The sequence below is a fragment of the Chionomys nivalis genome, chromosome 13 (assembly GCF_950005125.1).
Source record: "Chionomys nivalis chromosome 13, mChiNiv1.1, whole genome shotgun sequence".
Lineage (NCBI taxonomy): Eukaryota > Metazoa > Chordata > Mammalia > Rodentia > Cricetidae > Chionomys > Chionomys nivalis.
In genome coordinates, this window is record NC_080098.1 from 27662200 (window position 1) to 27682332 (window position 20133).

Sequence of the window (20133 nt, forward strand, 5' to 3'; positions counted from 1 at the left end):
TACAAGTCTTTTGTCCTTTTGTTATCATTTCTTCGCAAGTAAGCAAGATTTGGGTGTAGAAGAATCCAGCCAAATCATAGGCATGTAATCAGGGCAGGGCAGAATTTAGTGAGGTCATGCATGCAGTACAGATTAGAACATGCTGGAAAACAAAAGGCCCTGTGGCCTCAGAGTCAAAAGATGGTCTGTTTTTCTTCTTGGTCTGTGAGGCTTGGCGGAGTTGTCAAGGATTCAGTTCTGTCTTTGTACAATTGGTTGAACAACAGATGCTCATCTTAAGAGACTTAAGGAATTTTGAATCTTATAGGAGAGGGAAACAAAAAGGACCCAAGGGAGGGACAAAGGAGGAGATAGGAAAGCAGGAACAGGAAGGAGAGCAGATGAGAGACTGATTATTTGAGTTTCAAGTAATACAACAATCTTGTATTTCAAATAATTAATAGCTCCTACTTTCTCTGACCTCATTCCTATAGAAGAGTTGTCAGACCTGCTCGGCAAGGTTTTAAGGCCTGGAAATATCTAGATCTACTACAGAACAGAAGGGGCTTTGGCTTTATTTAAAACAATCCCTGTATGCAAAGCAATTTACCGTTGTGCACTCCGGTCCTATATAGGTGCTATGAATGCAGGACAATAGGTGAAAATGGCAGCTGACTCCCCCCACAGTAAATCTGTAGAGAGAGTGAGTGGGATATGATGACCTTTCATTTGACTGACGGTCTGAATCTAATGAAAATGAAAGAATGAGAAGAAGAAATAAGACCCAGTGATTACAACTCTTGTTGAACTCAGACTTTGATGGATGGAGGCTTAGTAGAAACCACAGAGCAAGAATGTCCCTTAGTGTGATATTTAGGTTTTCCTTGTGAATTAGTCACAAGCAGTAAACACACAGGCAGTTACCTGAAGTACATTTTAAGTATGAACTAACCTCCTAGGAAAGCTTGAGCTTCTGCACTAACAGTGAAAGGTGATATCAGCTTCTCCCTAACAGAAATGTAAACTGAGAGAAGCGAATATATAGTTAACATTTGGACTGAAAGGATGGCTGAGTATGCAAGGGTGCTTGTCGTACCAGCCTTGAGTTCAACCCCTAGAATCCAATATGCATGTTATGTGCTTTTAGTGTGTGTGTGTGTGTGTGTTTGTGTGTGTATGTGAGAGAGAGAGAGAGGGGGGGGAGATTTAGTGAGTAAGTGAATGAGAGTGTGTGAGAAGGTGAATCAGTTTGTAGTAATGCATTCCCATATGTGGGTATGTGTGTTCTCTGTGTTTTAGTTGTGAAGTGTGTGTATTTGTGATTGTATTTGTATTTCAGTGTGTGACATTCTAAGTATGCATTGTAAAGTGTGTGTTTATATGAATGAATGTTTGTGATTATAAGTGTGTGAGTGTGAGCATGCCAGTATGCTACCATGTGTGTTTGAGTGTGTTTGTGGGACTAGGTGTTAATGTGTGTGAAATAGATAGTTGTTTCTTAAGTGTGTGTCTCGATGACTGAAAGTGATTGTATACATTTATGAACAAATGTGATTTATGTGTATTTGAGTATATGTGTTTTGTCTATGTATGTTTTTGATGTGTGCATGTATACATGTGTGATGGGATGTGTGCACTTGTGTGTAGATGTGTTATATGTACATTACTTGAATGTATATGTGTATGTGTGTTCTGTGTATGTGCTTAGTGTGTTTAGGTTTATTCGTATGCAGTAGTATATGCATGTGTGATGTATGAACATGTGTGGACCAGAGGAGAATTGTGAGTGTACTGTTCTGTTACTCTCTGCCTTACTTGTTTGAGACAGAGTTTCTTGCTGGAGCTGGAACCAGACCTTCTGGCCAGCATCCCAGTGAGCCTCGTGTGTCCCTACCTGGCAGCTCTAGGAATATAGGTATACACAGCCACACCCGGACTTTTATGTAGGTGCTGGAATCTGAGCTGGGGTCCTCATCTTGTAGAGCAAGTGATCCTAGTCACTGAGCCATATACCCACCTCCCTTTTCTTTAATTCTCTAAATGTGACTGTGTGTGTGGTGTGTGATATCTTACTCTTTTTATAGTGTATAACCAAGAGGGGCTTCATCATAGCCAGAAAAACACAAGTTCAAACAAGGGAATAGGTGTAGAGAGGTTTTCAATGTAACAAATGGCCAATAATTGTTCAATTAATTTTCTATTTAAAGACAATTTGTGGGACTATAATGAGAGAATTTTATAAAGACTAAATAATATATCAGTATATAGTACTTTACTCAGAATTCTTTTTATTATGAAATCATTGAGCTGGTACCAGTTTTCAGAGGCATGTGAGCTGTGTTACCTTCCTCCCCACACCCTGCTGTCTAAAGGTCGGACAGGAAATGAGTAATGATTAAACTTGCACCCCACAGTTGCAGTGTATCTTCCCGTTACTCAGCACCCAGTAACAGCAAGGAAAACAGAAGTGGAGCATTCCAGAATGAGTCCCAAACTCTGTGCAGAGCTAAATGATGGCCACCACATTCCTGTTCTTGGTTTTGGAACTTATGCCCCAGAAGAGGTAAGGATGGTGGTTTTGGAGTTCAGAAGAAAGCAGACAGTTGTACTGGGAGCTGAGAGTTTGACCATGAGATAAGGACTGTAATTCTTAGCTCTGTCTTCACGTTCAGTTTCAAGACTGAAACAAGCCTGTTTCCAACTGGGTGCAATGGATAAAACTCAATAACAACCCTCACTGCATAAAGTCTGGGTAAAGGCTTGTACATGATACTAAGTGTCTTATATTTCATATATTTTCAGAATTTTTTGAGAAATATATATTTAGATCACATCCTCTCTATTTAATGAATTCTGTTACAAAGTTTTCTGAGTTTTTTATGTACCCCAGATAGTAATAATTTTCCAGATAATACATTATTTTTGCATTACTGTGGTCAGAATACCTCATAGAACCCAAAGAAGAGATTGGTGGGTGGTTTTTCTTTCTTTTTGGATTTAGCTTATGGTCCCAAGCTCCAATCTGCTGTTGCTTGGCCAGCTTTGCTTGAGCAGAACATCAATGTGGTGGTGGTGCTTGTGGGGTATGTGGAGGCAGCTGCTCCTCTTTCTATTATTGGTGGAAGAGAAGTGAAGGAAGGAGCTAGGGCCAGCATGCATTCCAAGCATGCAGTCCCAGGCTCCTACTTTCTCTAATTAAATCACACCCCTACTTTCTGCCACTCCCCAACACAGAAATAAAATGAAGAGATTAATCTAATGATCTGGTCAGAGTCCTCTTCATCTAATTACCTCTGTAAATGCCAACACAACACACCTGGATTTTTCTTTTTTTGGTTCTTTAAAAAAAATTCAAATCAAGCCACCAAAGTGAACATGCATAGAAAGACATTTGCAATGATTTCCTTCTTATCTGTAGGAAATTTCTTCATTATGTTATTCCCTTGCTGCAAACAAACCCTACACAAAGATCTACATGCTAGTAAGGAATACTGAGAGTGGACAAATAGTCTTCTCCATTGTAGAAGACAGTGATTGGTCATCCAAACCCCAGTGGTCAGCCCTGAAAAATGTATGTATGATTAACATTATACAGACTGACCATATTATATTTAAGAAATTATGTATATAAATATATTCGTGTAATGACAATGAAGAAAAAAGCATCAATATGAAAGAGAGCAGGAAGGGATACATGTGAGGGTTTGCAGGGAGGAAAAGGCAGGGATAAATGTAGAAGCTATATTATAATCTCACAGTTAAAAATTAACAAATTATACACTTTAATTTTGTCTTCAAAAAGTAAAAGATGTTTCTTAAGTATAGATGATTTTATTTATGTATTTTCGTTTCTATGTTCTTTACATAGAGGACATGTATAAAAGATGTTACCTATACTAATGATTTGAAGGCTTGCTCTGTGCTTTCTTCCTTTGATGTCATTGTTTCAGGATAATACAATGTTTCTTTGCTTATGATGGCTTGATAGCATGTTTTGAAATTTAACATTACAGTGAGATAATGGTTCACCTTAGATTGTCAGTTAAAAAGGGGCATCAGAAAACAAACACTGATGGAATGCTGAAAGAGCAGAACTCTCAAGCATCCTAATGGGAATGTAAATTTGTACAAACACTAAAGAAGACAATATATAAATTCCTAAAACTAAAATTTTTATATGATCTACCCATAACCTCCTTCATCTGTACAAAGGAAATAACGTCAGTATACTGGAGTGATAGATGCAGTCCTATTAGTAACAAATATGAGTTTAACTTAGGTGCTCATCAAACAATGAATTATTAAGATGTTGCATGCATGTATGCACACACACACCACACACACACAAAGTAAAGTATTGAGAATCCACAAAGAAAAATTAATTCTTATCATTTTTATAAACTGCATGAATTAGAGGACATTTTAAAAATAAATGAATCACAGAAACCAAATACAAATACCACTTTTATGAAAGCTCATTTTTGACTGAAATGTAGAATAGTGATTATTAGGTTGAACATAGGTACCAAAACACAGATAAGGATTAAATTGTGGAATATCAATAGAATGTTGACTATATTTTATGGTGATATATATTTCAGTAAAGGGGATTAAACCTAAGCCCTAGAGCATGCTATGTAAATATTCTATCACGGAAAGAAGTTATATAAAGCATCACCAGGCTTAACAAAAAGACCTACATTTTGAGATAAGATCTCATTGTGTTGCTTACTCAGTCCTTGAACTCAGGAATCTCCTGCCTCAACCTGTGCCACCAGGTCTACTTTTATTTTATTAATATGTGGAGGAGAGTAACTCAAAGATCCTAAATGTAATATGAAGAAGAGAGAAATGTCATTTGCACTAATTTGATTGGTGCATGTGATATACATTGGTCAAAATACTTCAACCCCATGACATGTCTAATTTTAGCCAATCTCTTTATTATACCGACAATGAACCATCTTTCCTCATTCTACCATTTCCCAATGATATAATCAAATCATAAATTAACTAAGGACTGACCTCCTATTGAGGTTAAAGTCCTTCTGTTTCAATCACTTGATCCATCAGGGGACAATTAAGATTAAAACTATAACATTATGTGCCTGGCTCCAAAAAGATTATCTCTACATAGTAACACAAGTTCATTTATTCCATTTTTAAAGAGACCCTCAAATATCAATAGCCCCAGCAAAGGCCCAAATTCAAGTCTCCTCTGAGCATCAAGCAAAGTTACTTAAATAGTTCCGTTTATTTATCATAAAAGTAATTCTTATGATTAAATCTATATCCTGGCCTAATACATTTTAATGCTATAATTTACTTCAGTCATACAGATAGAATGGTTGGAGAATGAATTAAGACAGCATCCGGCTATGTGTTACAGTGTTTATTTTTAAACTAGATATTGATTAACAGCTGGCAATATTAATTATCACCATTTCATAAAAGAGAAGAACAGCCATATTTTTAACAGTTTGCATAAAAAGCAGAATTTTTGAAGGTCTGCTTTCCTTGGGAGAGTACATTTTAGAGTGTACTGACAGGGGATGTCTATATAAATCCTCAGCTAAATAATTAGGAATTGAGGCTCTCAATAGATTTCCTGTGAACAATGCATACATGTATACTCGAAGTGCAACGTGAGAGGAGTTTATGTGTTTGTGTGTCTTCTCCAGGGGAAACGTGCAATACTGTTCTTCTTGCCGTGCACATTGTCTTGGAGTTGTTTTACTTTGTAACCTTATTCTATAAATAACAAGCCCTGTTACAGCTGTATACTGAGTCCTGGGAATCCTCCCAGCAGATCACTGAACCTGGAGGAGTCCCTGAAGACCTTGGATGGCAGTGATTAATGAGTGTCTCAGTCTGAAGACTTGGCTCAGATGCCAAATTCTCATTATGTGTGAGGAAAAGGGCTGGGCAAACCTGGGAAGATGCAACACCCCCAAGACAGAACTCACTTAACACAGCAGAAACTTGTGATTTTGTAAAGTAACTAGCTGTTTCAGAATTAATTCAATCACACAGATCTCAAGATATTCCCTCTCGTTGCTTTTCTAGGTTCCTAAGAGTATGATTACAGAGGCCACCAAGATAGCTACAGATGCTGGACTTCGCCATATTAATGCAGCTTATATGTACCAAAATGAGGAAGAAGTAGGACTGGCTATCCGTGACAAGATTGCTGATGGTACTGTGAAGAGAGAAGATATATTCTACACTTCAAAGGTATTGTACACATATGGTATGCTGGTGTGCAAATGAATGAAATGCTAGTATGATTTGACCAGTAGTTGAATTAGGCATATTAGTCTACTGTTTAATTACATATGCTAAACTGGTGTTGAAAACAGAGGAAGCTAATGGATCTCTGCTCACCACTGTGTTTGAATTTGTAACCTTAGGGTAAAATTATTTTGTTATCTTGATTCTCACCTAAAAACAGTGTGATTTAACATGGACAGAACTATGATAAGACTGGCATCTTAGAACAATCTCATATCTTATCTCTTGGGTAACGAATATTACTTAAGTTTCTTAACATCCATTTTCACTTTCATTGGTGATAGAGAAGAATAAATATTTGTGTCCTGGGGGCTGGAGCGATGGCTCAGAGGTTAAGAGCACTGGCTGCTCTTCCAAAGGTCCTGAGTTCAATTCCCAGCAACCACATGGTGGCTCACAACCATCTGTACTGAGATCTGGCGCCCTCCTCTGGCGTGCGAGCATACATCGAGGCAGAATGTTATATATATAAAATAAATAAATCATAAAAGGAATTTGGCAATGACTTCTCTGTTTCTATATTGTGAAATACATTAAGGGGTATAGGTATTAGGTCTTCTTGGAAGTTCTGGTAGAATTCTGCATTGAAGCCGTCTGGACCTGGGCTTTTTTTGGTAGGGAGGTTCTTTATACCAACTTCTAATTCTTTGCGACTAACAGGTCTATTTAGATTGTTCACCTGGTCCTGGTTTAACTTTGGTATATGGTACTTATCTTAAAAAGTGTCCATTTCTTTTACATTTTTCAATTTTGTGGCATACAGGCTTTTGTAGTAAGATCTAATGATTCTCTGAATTTCCTCTGTGTCTGTGGTTATGTCTCCCTTTTCATTTCTGATCTTGTTAATTTGCGTATTCTCTCTCCGCCGTTTGATTAGTTTGGATAGGGGTTTATCAATCTTGTTGATTTTCTCCAAGAACCAGCTTTTTGTTTCATTGATTCTTTGGATTGTTTTCTGTGTTTCTATTTTGTTGATTTCAGCCCTCAGTTTGATTATTTCCAGTCTTCTACTTCTCCTAGGTGAGTCTGCTTCTTTTTTTTCTAGAGCTTTCAGATGGGCTATTAAGTCTCCAATGTGTGCTTTCTCTGTTTTCTTTAAGTGGGCACTTAATGCTACGAACTTTCCTCTTAGCACTGCTTTCATAGTGTCCCATAGGTTTGAGTATGTTGAGTCTTCATTTTCATTGAATTCAAGAAAGACTCTAATTTCTTTCTTTATTTCTTCCTTGATCCAGGTGTGGTTCAGTAGTTGACTGTCCAGTTTCCATGAGTTCGTAGGCTTTCTGGGGTTAGCATTGTTGTTGAATTCTAACTTTAATCCATGGTGATCTGATAAGACACAGGTGGTTACTAATATTTTTTTGTAACTGTGTAAGTTTGCTTTGTTACCGAGTATGTGGTCTATTTTCGAGAAGGTTCCATGAGCTGCAGAGAAGAAGGTATATTCTTTCCTATTTGGGTGGAATGTTCTATAGATGTCTGTTAAGTCCATTTGATTCATTACCTCCCTTAATCCTCTTATTTCTCTGTTAGGTTTCTGGAAGTCAGGACCACGAGGGGTGCACCCACCCACTGTGACAGTGGAACTGATCTATTGGGAGCCCACCAAGGCCAGCTGGACTGGGACTGAATAAACATGGGTTGAAACTGGACTCTCTGAACATGGCGGACAATGAAGGCTGATGAGAAGCCAAGGACAATGGCACTAGGTTTCGATCCTAATACATGAACTGGCTTTGTGGGAGCTTAACCTGTTTGGATGCTCACCTTCCTGGACCTACATAGAAGTGGGAGGACCTTGGTCTTCCCGCAGGGCAGGGAATTTGGACTGCTCTTCAGTATCGAGAGGGAGGGGGAATGGAGTAGGGGGAGGAGAAGAGAAGTGGGGATAAGGGAAGGGGAGTGGGGGGAGGGAGCAATATGTGGGGGGGAGGGAAATGGGAAACGGGGAGCAGGTGGAAATTTTAATTAAAAAAGAATAAAAAAACACAAAAAAACAAACAAAAATAAATAAATAAATCTTTAAAAAAATCGCATCCTAAGTATCTCATGAAACATTGCTAGAGTCTTGTATTGTGTCTAATATATGTTAAAAATATCAAAAATACTTCCTTTCACTTATGTAAATGATAGGAATATTAACTCTTTCCCATTGACTAAATGAATGAAACGATAAGAGAGAAACCGCCTTTGTAAACTCTTGTGAAATATAACTCAGAGAAGGGTTGTTATTATTATTATATCCAATGTTACTCAAGTATTAATTTTCCTATCGATTGACCAATACACCTCAGGTATGTATCAGACTTGACATTAACATATTAGACAATGGAAAACTTAAGTCTAGACAGAGTATTTTTGCTCTGTGGTCACCAGTTTCTGACCTGTTGAAAAAGACTCAATTTTGGGAAAAGAAATCCACAAATTTGGGCAGTGTGTTCATGTATCACAGCTCTCACTCTAACAATTGCAGCTCCCCTCCACGTGCCATAGGCCAGAACTGGTCCGGGTTTGTTTGGAAAAGTCACTGAAAAAGCTTCAGCTGGACTATGTTGACCTCTCTCTTATTCATTTCCCAGTGCCAATGAAGGTAAGCAGTCAGCATCTTCATACCTATTTTACTCCACTGCTCAGCATGAACTTTAATTTCGCTGATGATTTATTTAGATAAACTGATAAAAAATTAAATGTGGAAAAATTTGGAACCCAAATCACACTAGATTGATGGATTTGGAAAAGTCTTTAGAAATTCTCTGTTTATAGGGTTTCCCTTTGTTCTATCTTTTCCCATTGGTAGTAAATATGGTTTGATCATGGTTGTTTATATTGAATGCCTTATCTTCACCTTCCAGTGAAAAATTTATCATGAAAATAAACATGCTTGCATCTATCCTTACTTCAAACTGTGGCTCTTTTACATTTAATGTTTTTATGTTAATCTCTTTAGTTTTGATTTTTTTTTTAAAGGGACTGGCTTTGAACCTGCTGTGTTACCAAGGCTAACACTGAGTTCACATCCTTTGGCCTCCATATGCTAGGATTGTAGATATGTGTCCTCAAGACCACTGATCTTTCTCTTTTTTTAAAAAAATTATTTGCCTTTTGACATCTGAAAACTACACAAACCTAGGCAATGGCAAGCAGCAAGAGTATTTTAATGAATAAAGTGCATTGTCTTAGGAAATCATATATCCCTATTTTTGAACGGGTCCTAGCTGTGTTGATCTGTTGGCCTCCTTTGAAGGCTTTGATTACCTTTCCTCAATCACCTGAGTGCTGGGATGACAGGTGTATATCAACAGGTCTGGCGCATGCCAAATGGTTTGGAACGTTTTCTTTTAATTATCTGTTTCTCATTGAGTAGTTCCTTAAAATCCATGACTTTATTTTATTATCTGTAAATGCAAATAAGAGTAATACCATAGAACTCATAGAGAAAAAAGTAGATTACATGAATTAATATAGTGCCTGGAACATGGAGAGTACTTTTCAAATATGTTTTAATATTTGCAAAATAATCCTTAATAAAACAAATCTTAGTCCATGCCTAGCAATAATGGAAATTTTACCCATCATGATATTGTTTAGTCAACGAAAATGACATTTGACTACTGATGTCTCCCCAATGACTCAATCCCCTTTGAATGGCTGTTGACATGCTGGACTAATAATGATCTTTTAAAAAGCTTACAGTTATACAGAAGATGATGGCAGACATAAGTCACAATATATTGAGAGACATTGCTTGAGGTTAAAAAATATATTTTCTCATTAGAATGTTTGATCTTAAGACATGGAAAACAGATTCCTCATTACCTACATTAAGTGTTCTGCAAAGATCCACATCCCCAAGAATTAATGAGTCACACTTCCTAGTCAGACCAAGGATTTGTCTATACTTTTGTCTGTCATTAACAAGGCTGCAAATGGAAACCCTCCCTGTGAGGAATTTCTGTGTGTTCAGCAATCTACAGATGATAGTTGTTACTACTGATAGTGGTTTTTATTCTGACTTAGTTATTGTTGAATATAGAGAAAATTAATCTACAGAGATATTCTGATCACAGTGTCCTAGCTACTTCCCTAGTTCCATGTTTTCCTTTTTTTTCCTTAGTTCATACTTCTTATAACTGAAAAAAGTCTACAGACCCATAATTTATTCATTTATTTACTTGCTTATTTTTGAGACAAGGTTCCATGTAGCTCATCAAGTAGTGAAGGATGACCTTGAACTTTTCATCCTTCTACCTTCATTTCTTAAGACCTGAAATTACAGCCATGTACCACCATATTTTAAATGTAGAGCTGGTGATTGAACCTAACTAAGGCCTTGAGAATACTATATTGAACACTCTATATATCTACCAGCTAAGTTGTATCCCAGTCCCTTGGTGGACAAGTGTTTAGCTGTTGTGTGTAACCTTTGACCTTTGAAATGCTCAGGCAAAGTAACACTGATGAGAACATTGATTCTGTAACCATGTTAAGACTACAATTTCTAATTTAGTAGGGATCATGACCTTTGAAACTAGTGACTTTTTCAGTGATAGATAGATGTTCCTTCAGGGGATATCACACTGGTATTAAACAATAATGCAAGACAAATAGTATAACTGTAGAGATCTGGGAAATTTTGTGAATTAACACATAAAATAGATGTGAGAGAATAAAAGAAATCTGTTACTTTATATATTCCCTACAACTTCATATGCAAAGCCTTTTGCAGATGTAAATTGTGGCATGCTGGTCTACCTAACTTATGGAGTAGCCTTCTGTGTACTAGGGAACATTGCAATGTGGAAGGTCATGACACTGGTGAAATGGTGACAATGACTGTTTATATTCTAGCCAGACAACAATCTTAATCCAACAGTGAAAATGGGAAATTATTATTTGACCCAGTGGATCTCCGTGACACTTGGGAGGTAAGTACTTGGAATACAGAGCACAGGGGAAGTTAAGAGAGGGAGTCAGGTCTCATCACATGTGAGAGTCAGATATGAACCTTCAGATCATGAAACACATGATCTTTTCTAGGGTTATTTTGCAGTTGCAGGTAGGAAAGCATAATTGGAATAAATTGGAGACTACTGGAAAAGTATTGGGAGAAATATGTTTCAATATATGATTTCTTAGGTGACCCAAGGCATTCATTCTCTCTTTATCTTCTGCCTGTATTTTAAGCTGTTTTCTCTCTTTTTAATAATTATGTTCTATTTTCCTTTCTTGGTATTTATAACCATCTCCAGCCACTTTCATAAATTATTTTTTATCAACTTTCCCCTGACCCAGGCCATGGAGAAGTGTAAGGATGCAGGGTTGGCCAAGTCCATTGGGGTGTCCAACTTTAACTGCAGGCTGCTGGAGATGATCCTGAACAAGCCAGGGCTCAAGTACAAGCCTGTGTGCAACCAGGTGAGCATCTACAGTATTTTTTCTTCTGCTCTTCATTCTTTTCTTTTTTTATTACTAGCCACAATCCTCTTCTCTTATTTACCTGAACTTCGTGGAACAGAGAATGCTGATTGTATTTCTGCTTAGTTAAGAGTTTGTGGAAAAGCCTGGGAGCCACAGTGCTTCTGTGCACGTAAGAATATGGGAATGTAAAAGTACTCAAGGAGAGTTGCACTGTGTAATACAGAAAAATGACTAAAAGCTGCAAGAATGAAAGAGCCATGGAGGGGCTAGAGCAATGGCTTGGTCATTAAGAGCGAGGGCTCTTCTGAAAGAGGTTCATTTCCCAGCACCCAAATGGCAGCTCATAAGTCCATTTCTAGGGGACCTGACTTCCTCTACATGAGGTTAATTCTGACACTGTAGGGAAAGTTTTATAATGTTCCTTCTCTTTCAGTTTGAGGAGCATTGGTGTCAGTACCTTGTCTTGGTTGCTTTCTATTGCTCTGATAAAAGACCATGACCAAAAGAAACTTGGAGAGTAATGTGTTTATTTCATTTTGCAACTTATAGTCCTTCACTGAGGGAAGTCAGGGCAGGTTCTTGCAAGCAGAAACCTGGAGTCAGGAACTTAGGCTGAGACCATTAGGAAGACTGCTTACTGACTTGCTCCCATGGCTTGCTCATCCTGCTTTCCTATACACTTCAGTACCATCTGCCCCGTGGTGGTGTCTTCTAGTGACATCAATCATTAATCAGGAAAATGGCATACGGATTTGCCTATAGGCAACCAATAGAGGCATTTTCTCAAACAATACTCCTATTTCTAGATAACTCTAACTTGTGTCAAGTTCACAAATGCTAACCTGAACATTTCTCTTTAAAGGTGTGGCAGAATTCAGTACTGAATCCTTCAGGGCCTGGGTTTCTACTCGTTTACATTAGTTGGATTGCTATTATCGATTTTGTCAATTGTTTACATATTTTCACTTACTTTGGTAAGACATTTGAGTCTTGGGATTTGCTTACTTCTAGATTTTCCAGCTTTTTAGGATGTAAGTTCTCAAATTATGCTGTAACAATCCTCTGGATTTCATTGTGTCGGTTGTAACTTCCTCTCTATCTTCTATAATTTTAATAATGTGGTCTCTCCTCTTTTCTTGCTATTCAGAGAAGGCTTTTTTTTTATAAAAATATGTTTTCTTTTGCTTCAATTATTACTCTGCTGTCAGGTGATAAATGTCTATGGGGAAGTTATGTTTTAACATAGGTTTTCCCATAATTGAAATCTATTTCATACATCTCAGTATATTTTTGCCTGAATTATCTGCTTTACTGGGGTCTTTCCAAGGTTAATTTTTTATTTTAAGATACTTGTTTGGTTTTTTTCTTCATTGAATTCTACTATAAATAAAAATTTTGATTAAGAAGTGAAAATGAACCACAGTTATCCCTAAGTAATGGGGTAAGCCTTGTTTTTCCTTAGTTATCAATGACCTGAGCGAATTTTTACTTTGATAGCAGCACATTAGAGACAGATATCTGTGTTGTCTGTCTGTGTGTATTTGTTACTATGTAATTATTATATATGTTTACACATACATTCCTGAACACATAAAGTACATCTTGCTGATTTTGTGTAATGTTATTTGTATGCATGTATTCAAAGATGACCAAGTGACATTGTATAAACAATTCGTACGATCTTACCTTGGAGGGTTTTGTGTGTGTGTGTGTGTGTATTTGTTTTTTGGGATAGAGTTTCTTTGTGTAGCCCTGGCTGTCCTGGAATTCACTCTGTAGACCAGATTGGCCTCAAACTCACAGAGATCTACCTGCTTCTGCCTCACAAATTTTTGGGTTATAAGGCATGCACCATCACTGTTCGGCACTCTGGGGATTTTTAAAACACAATTAAATATTTTTTTGTGTGTATGTATATGAATGTTGTCTGTCTGTCTCTGTCTCTATCTCTGTGTGTGTGTCCATGTGTATGTCCGTGTGTGGCTGTGTGTGTAGGCAGGCTTGAATGCAATGGTGTCTGTGTGGAGGTCAGAGGACAACCTTGTGGAGTTGGCTTTCTCCTTCCAGCTTTATATGGGTTTTGTAATAGAACTTAGGTCACCAGGCAAGCATGGCAAACTCTTTCATCCCCTTGCCAACCTCTGATTGCTTTGATGCCCAAATATACCCAAATGTCACCAGCAGAATCCCTACAAATTTACTCTTTTGTCCTTCATACCTGCCCTCATGTGTTTTCAGCCAAATTCTTGCTTTAGGGTGTAATTCAAATCCAAGGCTTGATAAGCTTATTTTCTGTGCCCTATCTGTACTTCATATTTTCTCATTGTATCTACATTCAGTGGTCCAGTCAGTTCACCTCAGGGATGTTTTTAGTTTTTACAAGAGGATCATTACGCCGGGAGGTGGTGGCTCATGCCTTTAATCCCAGCACTCGGGAGGCAGAGGCAGGTGGATCTCTGAGAGTTCGAGGCCAGCCTGGTCTACAAGAGCTAGTGCCAGGACAGGCTCCAAAGCTACAGAGAAACCCTGCCTCAAAAAAAAAAAAAAAAACCAAAAACAAAAAACAAAAAAACCAAACAAACAAAAAAGAGGATCATTACTTGAAGTTGAGATTTTCTACTCATATTTTACATCGTATAGACTTTTCCACTTCTTTTACTTATAAACACTTCTTTTTCATGGATATTTGAGGTTTTCTATAATCTGAAATCTTTCTGTCTTTTTCATCTACAGGTAGAATGCCATCCATATCTCAACCAGAGCAAGCTCTTGGACTACTGCAAGTCAAAAGACATTGTTCTGGTTGCCTATGGTGCTCTAGGAACCCAACGATATAAGAACTGGTAATGAGAATTGTAACTAAATCATACCTAAAAAGCACATATAAAATAGTTTCAGTCTTGAAATCCCAAGTTTTCTGGAATTAACTCAACAGGATTGAGGATGGGGGAGGACAATCTACAGTTGATGAGGAAAGCCTTGTTAACCAATAATCTTTAAGATGCCAAACCTAGTTTAGCCATGGCTGTCTGGTACTCAGAGATAACCTAAACACCACCAGTGTACACTCTCTGTGTAGCTTCCCCCGTGGTCCAGGAAAGCCTGGATCTTCCATTCCTGTGGCATATAAGCTTTCCCCTTATAATAAATAAAATATATTTGTCTATCTTTAAGGTAGCCTGGTTATTTGCATATCTAGGTAACATCAACATACAATTCTGAAAATGTTCCAGAGGATGCTAGTATTACTGATTTTGGAGTCATATTTTAATAGTCCAAGGTCCAGAGTGAGCAAATCCATGTGTTCTGTAAGACTCCTAACACATCAAATCTTAACCTCAAGTAGTCAACATTTCTTTCTTTTCGGTGTAGATGAGAATGCCCCATATCTTTTGGAAGACCCAATTCTTGGTGCTATGGCTGAGAAGCACAAAAAAACTCCAGCCCTAATTTCCCCCTGTTATCTACTGCAGCATGGGGTTGTGGTTATTGCCAAGAGTTCCAATGAGAAGCAGATCAAAGAGAATATGAAGGTGAAGAAAAGACTATGGGCATCGGGGCTCCTGCGCAGTCTTTCTCCCTTGAAGGCTTGTTTGCAGGCTTCCAGTATCCTTGTGTCAGGCGACTGTGCCTGGAATTCCCTAGGCATATGTGTTTCAAGTGTATGCATGAGCATTTTCTTCTCTACAATAGCACTCTGGGTTCATGGCTGTAGAGGATTAAAACCGACTTTGTTTTCTCTTTAAGATAACAATGTGCTCTGTAGTCTTGTATACACACACACCTTTCATTCATTCGCTGGAGTGAGGTTATCAGACTGTGTGATTTTCAACCTTCATTAAAAATTTACTTTATAGTGACAGTGTCCTTTGCTTTACAGAAGCTACTCAGTTTCAGGAGGTCCCATTTATTCAATGTTGCCCTTAATGTCTGTGCTGCTGGTGATAAACGTAGGAAGTGATCTCCTGTACCCATATGTTGTAGAGTACTTCCAACTTTTTCTTCTATCAGGTTCAGTGTGTTCAGACTAATATTGAGGTCTTTAATCCATTTGGACTTGAGTTTTGTGCATGGTGATAGATATGGATCTATTTTCATTCTTCTACACGTTGACAAACAACGGTCTGAGCTCTTAAGGTCCAAATGAGGAGCAGAAGGAGGGAGAACATGAGCAAAAAATCAGGACCACGAGGGATGCACCCACCCACTGTGACAGTGGAACTGATTTATTGGGAGCCCACCAAGGCCAGCTGGTCTGGGACTGAATAAGCATGGGTTGATTCCGGACTCTCTGAGCATGGCGGTCAATGAAGACTGATGAGAAGCCAAGGACAATGGCACTAGGTTTCGATCCTAATACATGAACTGGCTTTGTGGGAGCTTAGCCTGTTTGGACGCTCACCTTTCTGGACGTAGATAGAAGGACCTTGGTCTTCCCGCAGGGCAGGGAATTTGGACTGCTCTTCAGTAACGAGAGGGAGGGGGAATGGAGTGGGGGGAGGAGAAGAGGAGTGGGGATAGGGGGAGGGAAGTGGGGGGAGGGCAATATTTGGGAGGAGGGGAGGGAAATGGGAAATGGGGAGCAGGTGGAAATTTTAATTAAAAAAGAATAAAAATAAATAAATAAGTAAAAAAAAATTTACTTTATATGTCCTTGATGCTCATAAAGAATAGTCTTCATATATTGATTCACTCTGTGGGTTGGTTGTCTTTATTTTCAAGTAGGAAAGTACTGTTAACTGTAATAGTTGTCTAGTAAACCAGTTCAATGTACACGTTTACAACAAAGAAATTAATGATATTGTTCTTTCTTGTCGTGTCTTTTTTCAGGCGGTCTCTCTGCAATCTAGGCTAACATCAGACTCACTGTCCTCTGCTCTTAGCCTCCCAAGAGCTAGGATTACAGGTGCGCTCCACATTCAGCTAGAACCAGATACTCGAAAACTCCTTTCATTTCTAAGCTTAACACTGCCATATTATCAATGTTTTCACACTCTGTGGGTCATTATAAGTTACAGGCCCGGCAAACCTCAAGGGATGGGAGAGAGACATGATCCCATACTGGAAAAAAAAACAAAACTTGCAAGTTCATATTACAAAAGTGTATGTCCTCAGAAACTAGAAGAGTCGGGGGAAGGGGCACTTTACAGTCCATTTACCACATTTATATATTCTCAATGTTTGCTTTTCAGATTCAGAATTGTTTGTTGCAGTATCTTCCTCATAGTTCATGCACATTTTCATTAGTTTTATGTTATATATTTATGTGCTAGAATCTCTCCCTTACTGTGCTCACACCATTCGTGACTTTACTTTGTGGTCAATGAATATTATTCTTTCCTATATGTGTAGCAAAATGAATTTTTTTACATTCTATACAAGTGATAATTTTTTCCCAACTGGTCTTTATTTCAAAGCAAGTTTTTGAGTGCTATGTAAAATAGGGAAGGATGTAAAAATATGTAGTTTTTGTAAAATGGCACTTACACTTCTAGCCATAAAATTGACCCACTTTCTTTTAACTTGTGTTTGCTTTTCTCTTTTGTGATCATTGTATTAGAAAGTTGGTGTTTGATTTATTACTTTCAATTTTAGTCTTAGAGATTGAATCTAGAGCCGACACATGTTAGGCAATTTCTATAACACTGAGCTGTGCCACCATGCTTGCTTTGTTATGATTTTTATGCTTTTTACTTAAACGTGTTTGCGCTTATTGACTACATCTGGTCAGATAAAACTCAGCATCACATTTTCCCAACGCTGCCTCATGCATTGAAACATGATTTATTTTTTTTTACATTGCAAGCTATTTAATATGATTTAGGTATACATTTCTGAATTTTAGATCTTATTTAATATTATTAAGTAAATTTTTACTCTGTCCATTAAAGCATTTGTAAATATTCTGTCAGTTTGAACTTAATAATTTAGGCCAATTTTGATAATGTTCATTTTGCTTTGATAATGCTCAAATTTATAGAAGTTAGTTAAAAATAATAAATCAATACCTATTACCTAGATTAATCAACTAATACATTATGGATACTTTTGTTTCTGTTTCTTTCTTCCTCTATTTATAAAGAATGCATATTTAAGGAACCTCTCATGTTGATGATTTAGTAATAACTGAAAATAATTTTGATACTTTAAGTGTTACAAATTTCAATAGTGACATCCTTTTTGAGCCTGCTTTTGGATCCCTTAAACAAATTATCATCTGTATTTGAGAAATTTCTGATTATATAAGAAAGGTTCATTTGTTTACATTCTAATCATTCATTGATTGAATGTACAAAGCCTACTCTATCCATGATAATTGTTACTAATCATATGTTTTAAAGTGATCATGCTAGGTGTTGGTGGCACATTCTTTTAATCCCAGCACTCAGGAAGCAGAGGCAGGCAGATCTCTGTGAGGTCAAAGTGAGGCCAGCCTGGTCTACAGAGTGAATTCAAGGGCAGGGTCCAAAGCTACAGAGAAAGCCTATCTCAAAAACCAAAATAAATAAAAAAAAAAAATTAAAAAAATTAAAAATTAAATAAAACATTAGGTTCCTCCAGGTCTTGCTTGCAATTGATCCTGTAATCTTTTCATTTGTCAATTTGGTTTCTTTTCCAGGCTCTTTTGAGATCTGATATTGCCTGTAGTAAAGTGAAATTTAAATATATTGTACATAGTAATATATTTGCATTCGTCTTTCATTTGGTATTCATTGTTTCATTTGATCTTAGCAAAAGGCTGAGATTCATTTGCTTAATAACTTGTATTCTTTTTGTTGCTATTATCTTAAAAGTCCTTTGGAAGCTCTTATCCCCGCAACTTTTAGTCTGATTAGCTTGTGTTTTTCAGATTGTCAAGGATATGGTCATTCTAAAATCTGTCTACTTATGTGACAGGTTTTTGAGTTCCAGTTGCCGGAAGAGGACATGGCAGCTATTGATAACCTGAACAAAAATTACCGATATTCTACTGCTAAAATGTAAGTACTGGAAAAAGCATTGCTCAATTTGTTTTATGATGATGAATTTAATGTGGTATTTTAGAGAAGTCTTAATACTGGGTAATGGGGTCAGTGTGAGACAGGAGTTTTGGGGATTCTGGTCCCAAATTTTTCACAGAGATCTGTCTGATTCATTAACAGGGTGCATGTAATCAGGGTTAGCTTGTAGTGCTACATATGGGCTTCTCTACTTACTATTCCAGTAATATTCCAATACTGCTGACTTTATATCAACATATAAGCCACTATATTTGACAACTATATAGTGGATATGCATTGTGGATTTTATTGTAGCTTATTTAGAAGGATCCAAAAAATATCAAATTAGTTATTTTAAATAAATTATTTTTTATCATTTTATATTTTGTCTTGTTTTTCAAGTGTAGAGACCTACAAAGTATGTAATGAATTTCTTGGACGTGGAAGTATATCTCATAATTTTGTCATTTTCATTTCTAATTAACTATAGTGTGTTATATATGATAGTGAGTTAAAGCTTATTGAATTATGGATTTTGGATTACCAGCACTAAACTTTATATACATACTTACATGTACATATATATATATGTATATATACACATACGTATATATTTAGATAAATATCTATAGAAATGTTGTACACAAATCATTATCAGATTCTGTTTGCATGAAAATCTGGAATGAGGATGAGATAATGCTTTGACAAACTGATGATGTAGGTGATGGAAAAGAATATGTTTGTACATTTGAAAATCAAAGTTCTTTTACCTTTCAGGAAGGGGAACTAAAGTGAAATAATTTAGTTTTGATCAACAAACAATTGCTATGCAGGCTTTTTGTAACAGTAAGATTGTAGCAAGCAAATACAAACCCTTTATTGTGATAGCAGTCAGAAGGAGAGTCATTCTCTCCACAGTCTAAACTTGTTCTATACATTTTCTTTCTCATTACAGTACATCTGTCCACCCTGATTATCCATATTCAGATGAATATTAATATATAAGCCTTTGTTGTGACACCACCTTGATGGTAGCAATGTGGGAGATGCCCACTGATACTGACTGGACATCACCTCTGGTCAATGTTGTGTGTCAGCCTATAATCAACCAGATCAAGAGATATGGGTACGGTGTTTTTGTGATACTCTAAACGATGAGATTTGTCTCTATGAGGTGCAAGTAAAGCACCACTATTGTTTTTGTTGCGTAATTTGCTTTCCTCTGACTCATCTGAGCTCAAGGAAACTATAATTTGGGTGTTGACAGGGAATGATGGAGACAACCAGCTTTGAAGGATTAGCAATTGGGTGCATGGAATTAAGGTGAGGAGAATTGGACAATCCTATCTGAGATATATGGGTAATTGATGAGTTTATCATATAGATAAAGAAAACTTTCCTCCCAAGAGCCAGAATTGAAGGCTAAACCTAATGTCTTTCTTCAAATAAAGGGTATAGTACTGGC

At 37.2% G+C, this 20133-nt stretch overlaps 2 protein-coding genes across 2 annotated transcripts in view; both read left to right on the forward strand.

The window, feature by feature from the left end:
• Positions 1-2461: 2461 nt before the first annotated feature.
• LOC130885475 (estradiol 17 beta-dehydrogenase 5-like) lies at positions 2462-19666 on the forward strand. The gene is given in 10 exon segments (XM_057786978.1): positions 2462-2542; positions 6046-6213; positions 8744-8860; positions 11119-11137; positions 11140-11195; positions 11563-11685; positions 14422-14532; positions 15057-15221; positions 18586-18668; positions 19624-19666. Coding segments are annotated over 10 exon segments (966 nt in total).
• The window catches only part of LOC130885468 (aldo-keto reductase family 1 member C13-like), a 288678-nt gene continuing 276505 nt past the window's right edge, over positions 7961-20133 (forward strand). The window contains exon 1 of the mRNA XM_057786963.1: positions 7961-7979. The gene's annotated coding sequence lies outside the window, so the exon portion shown is untranslated. The remainder of the gene's footprint in view (positions 7980-20133) is intronic.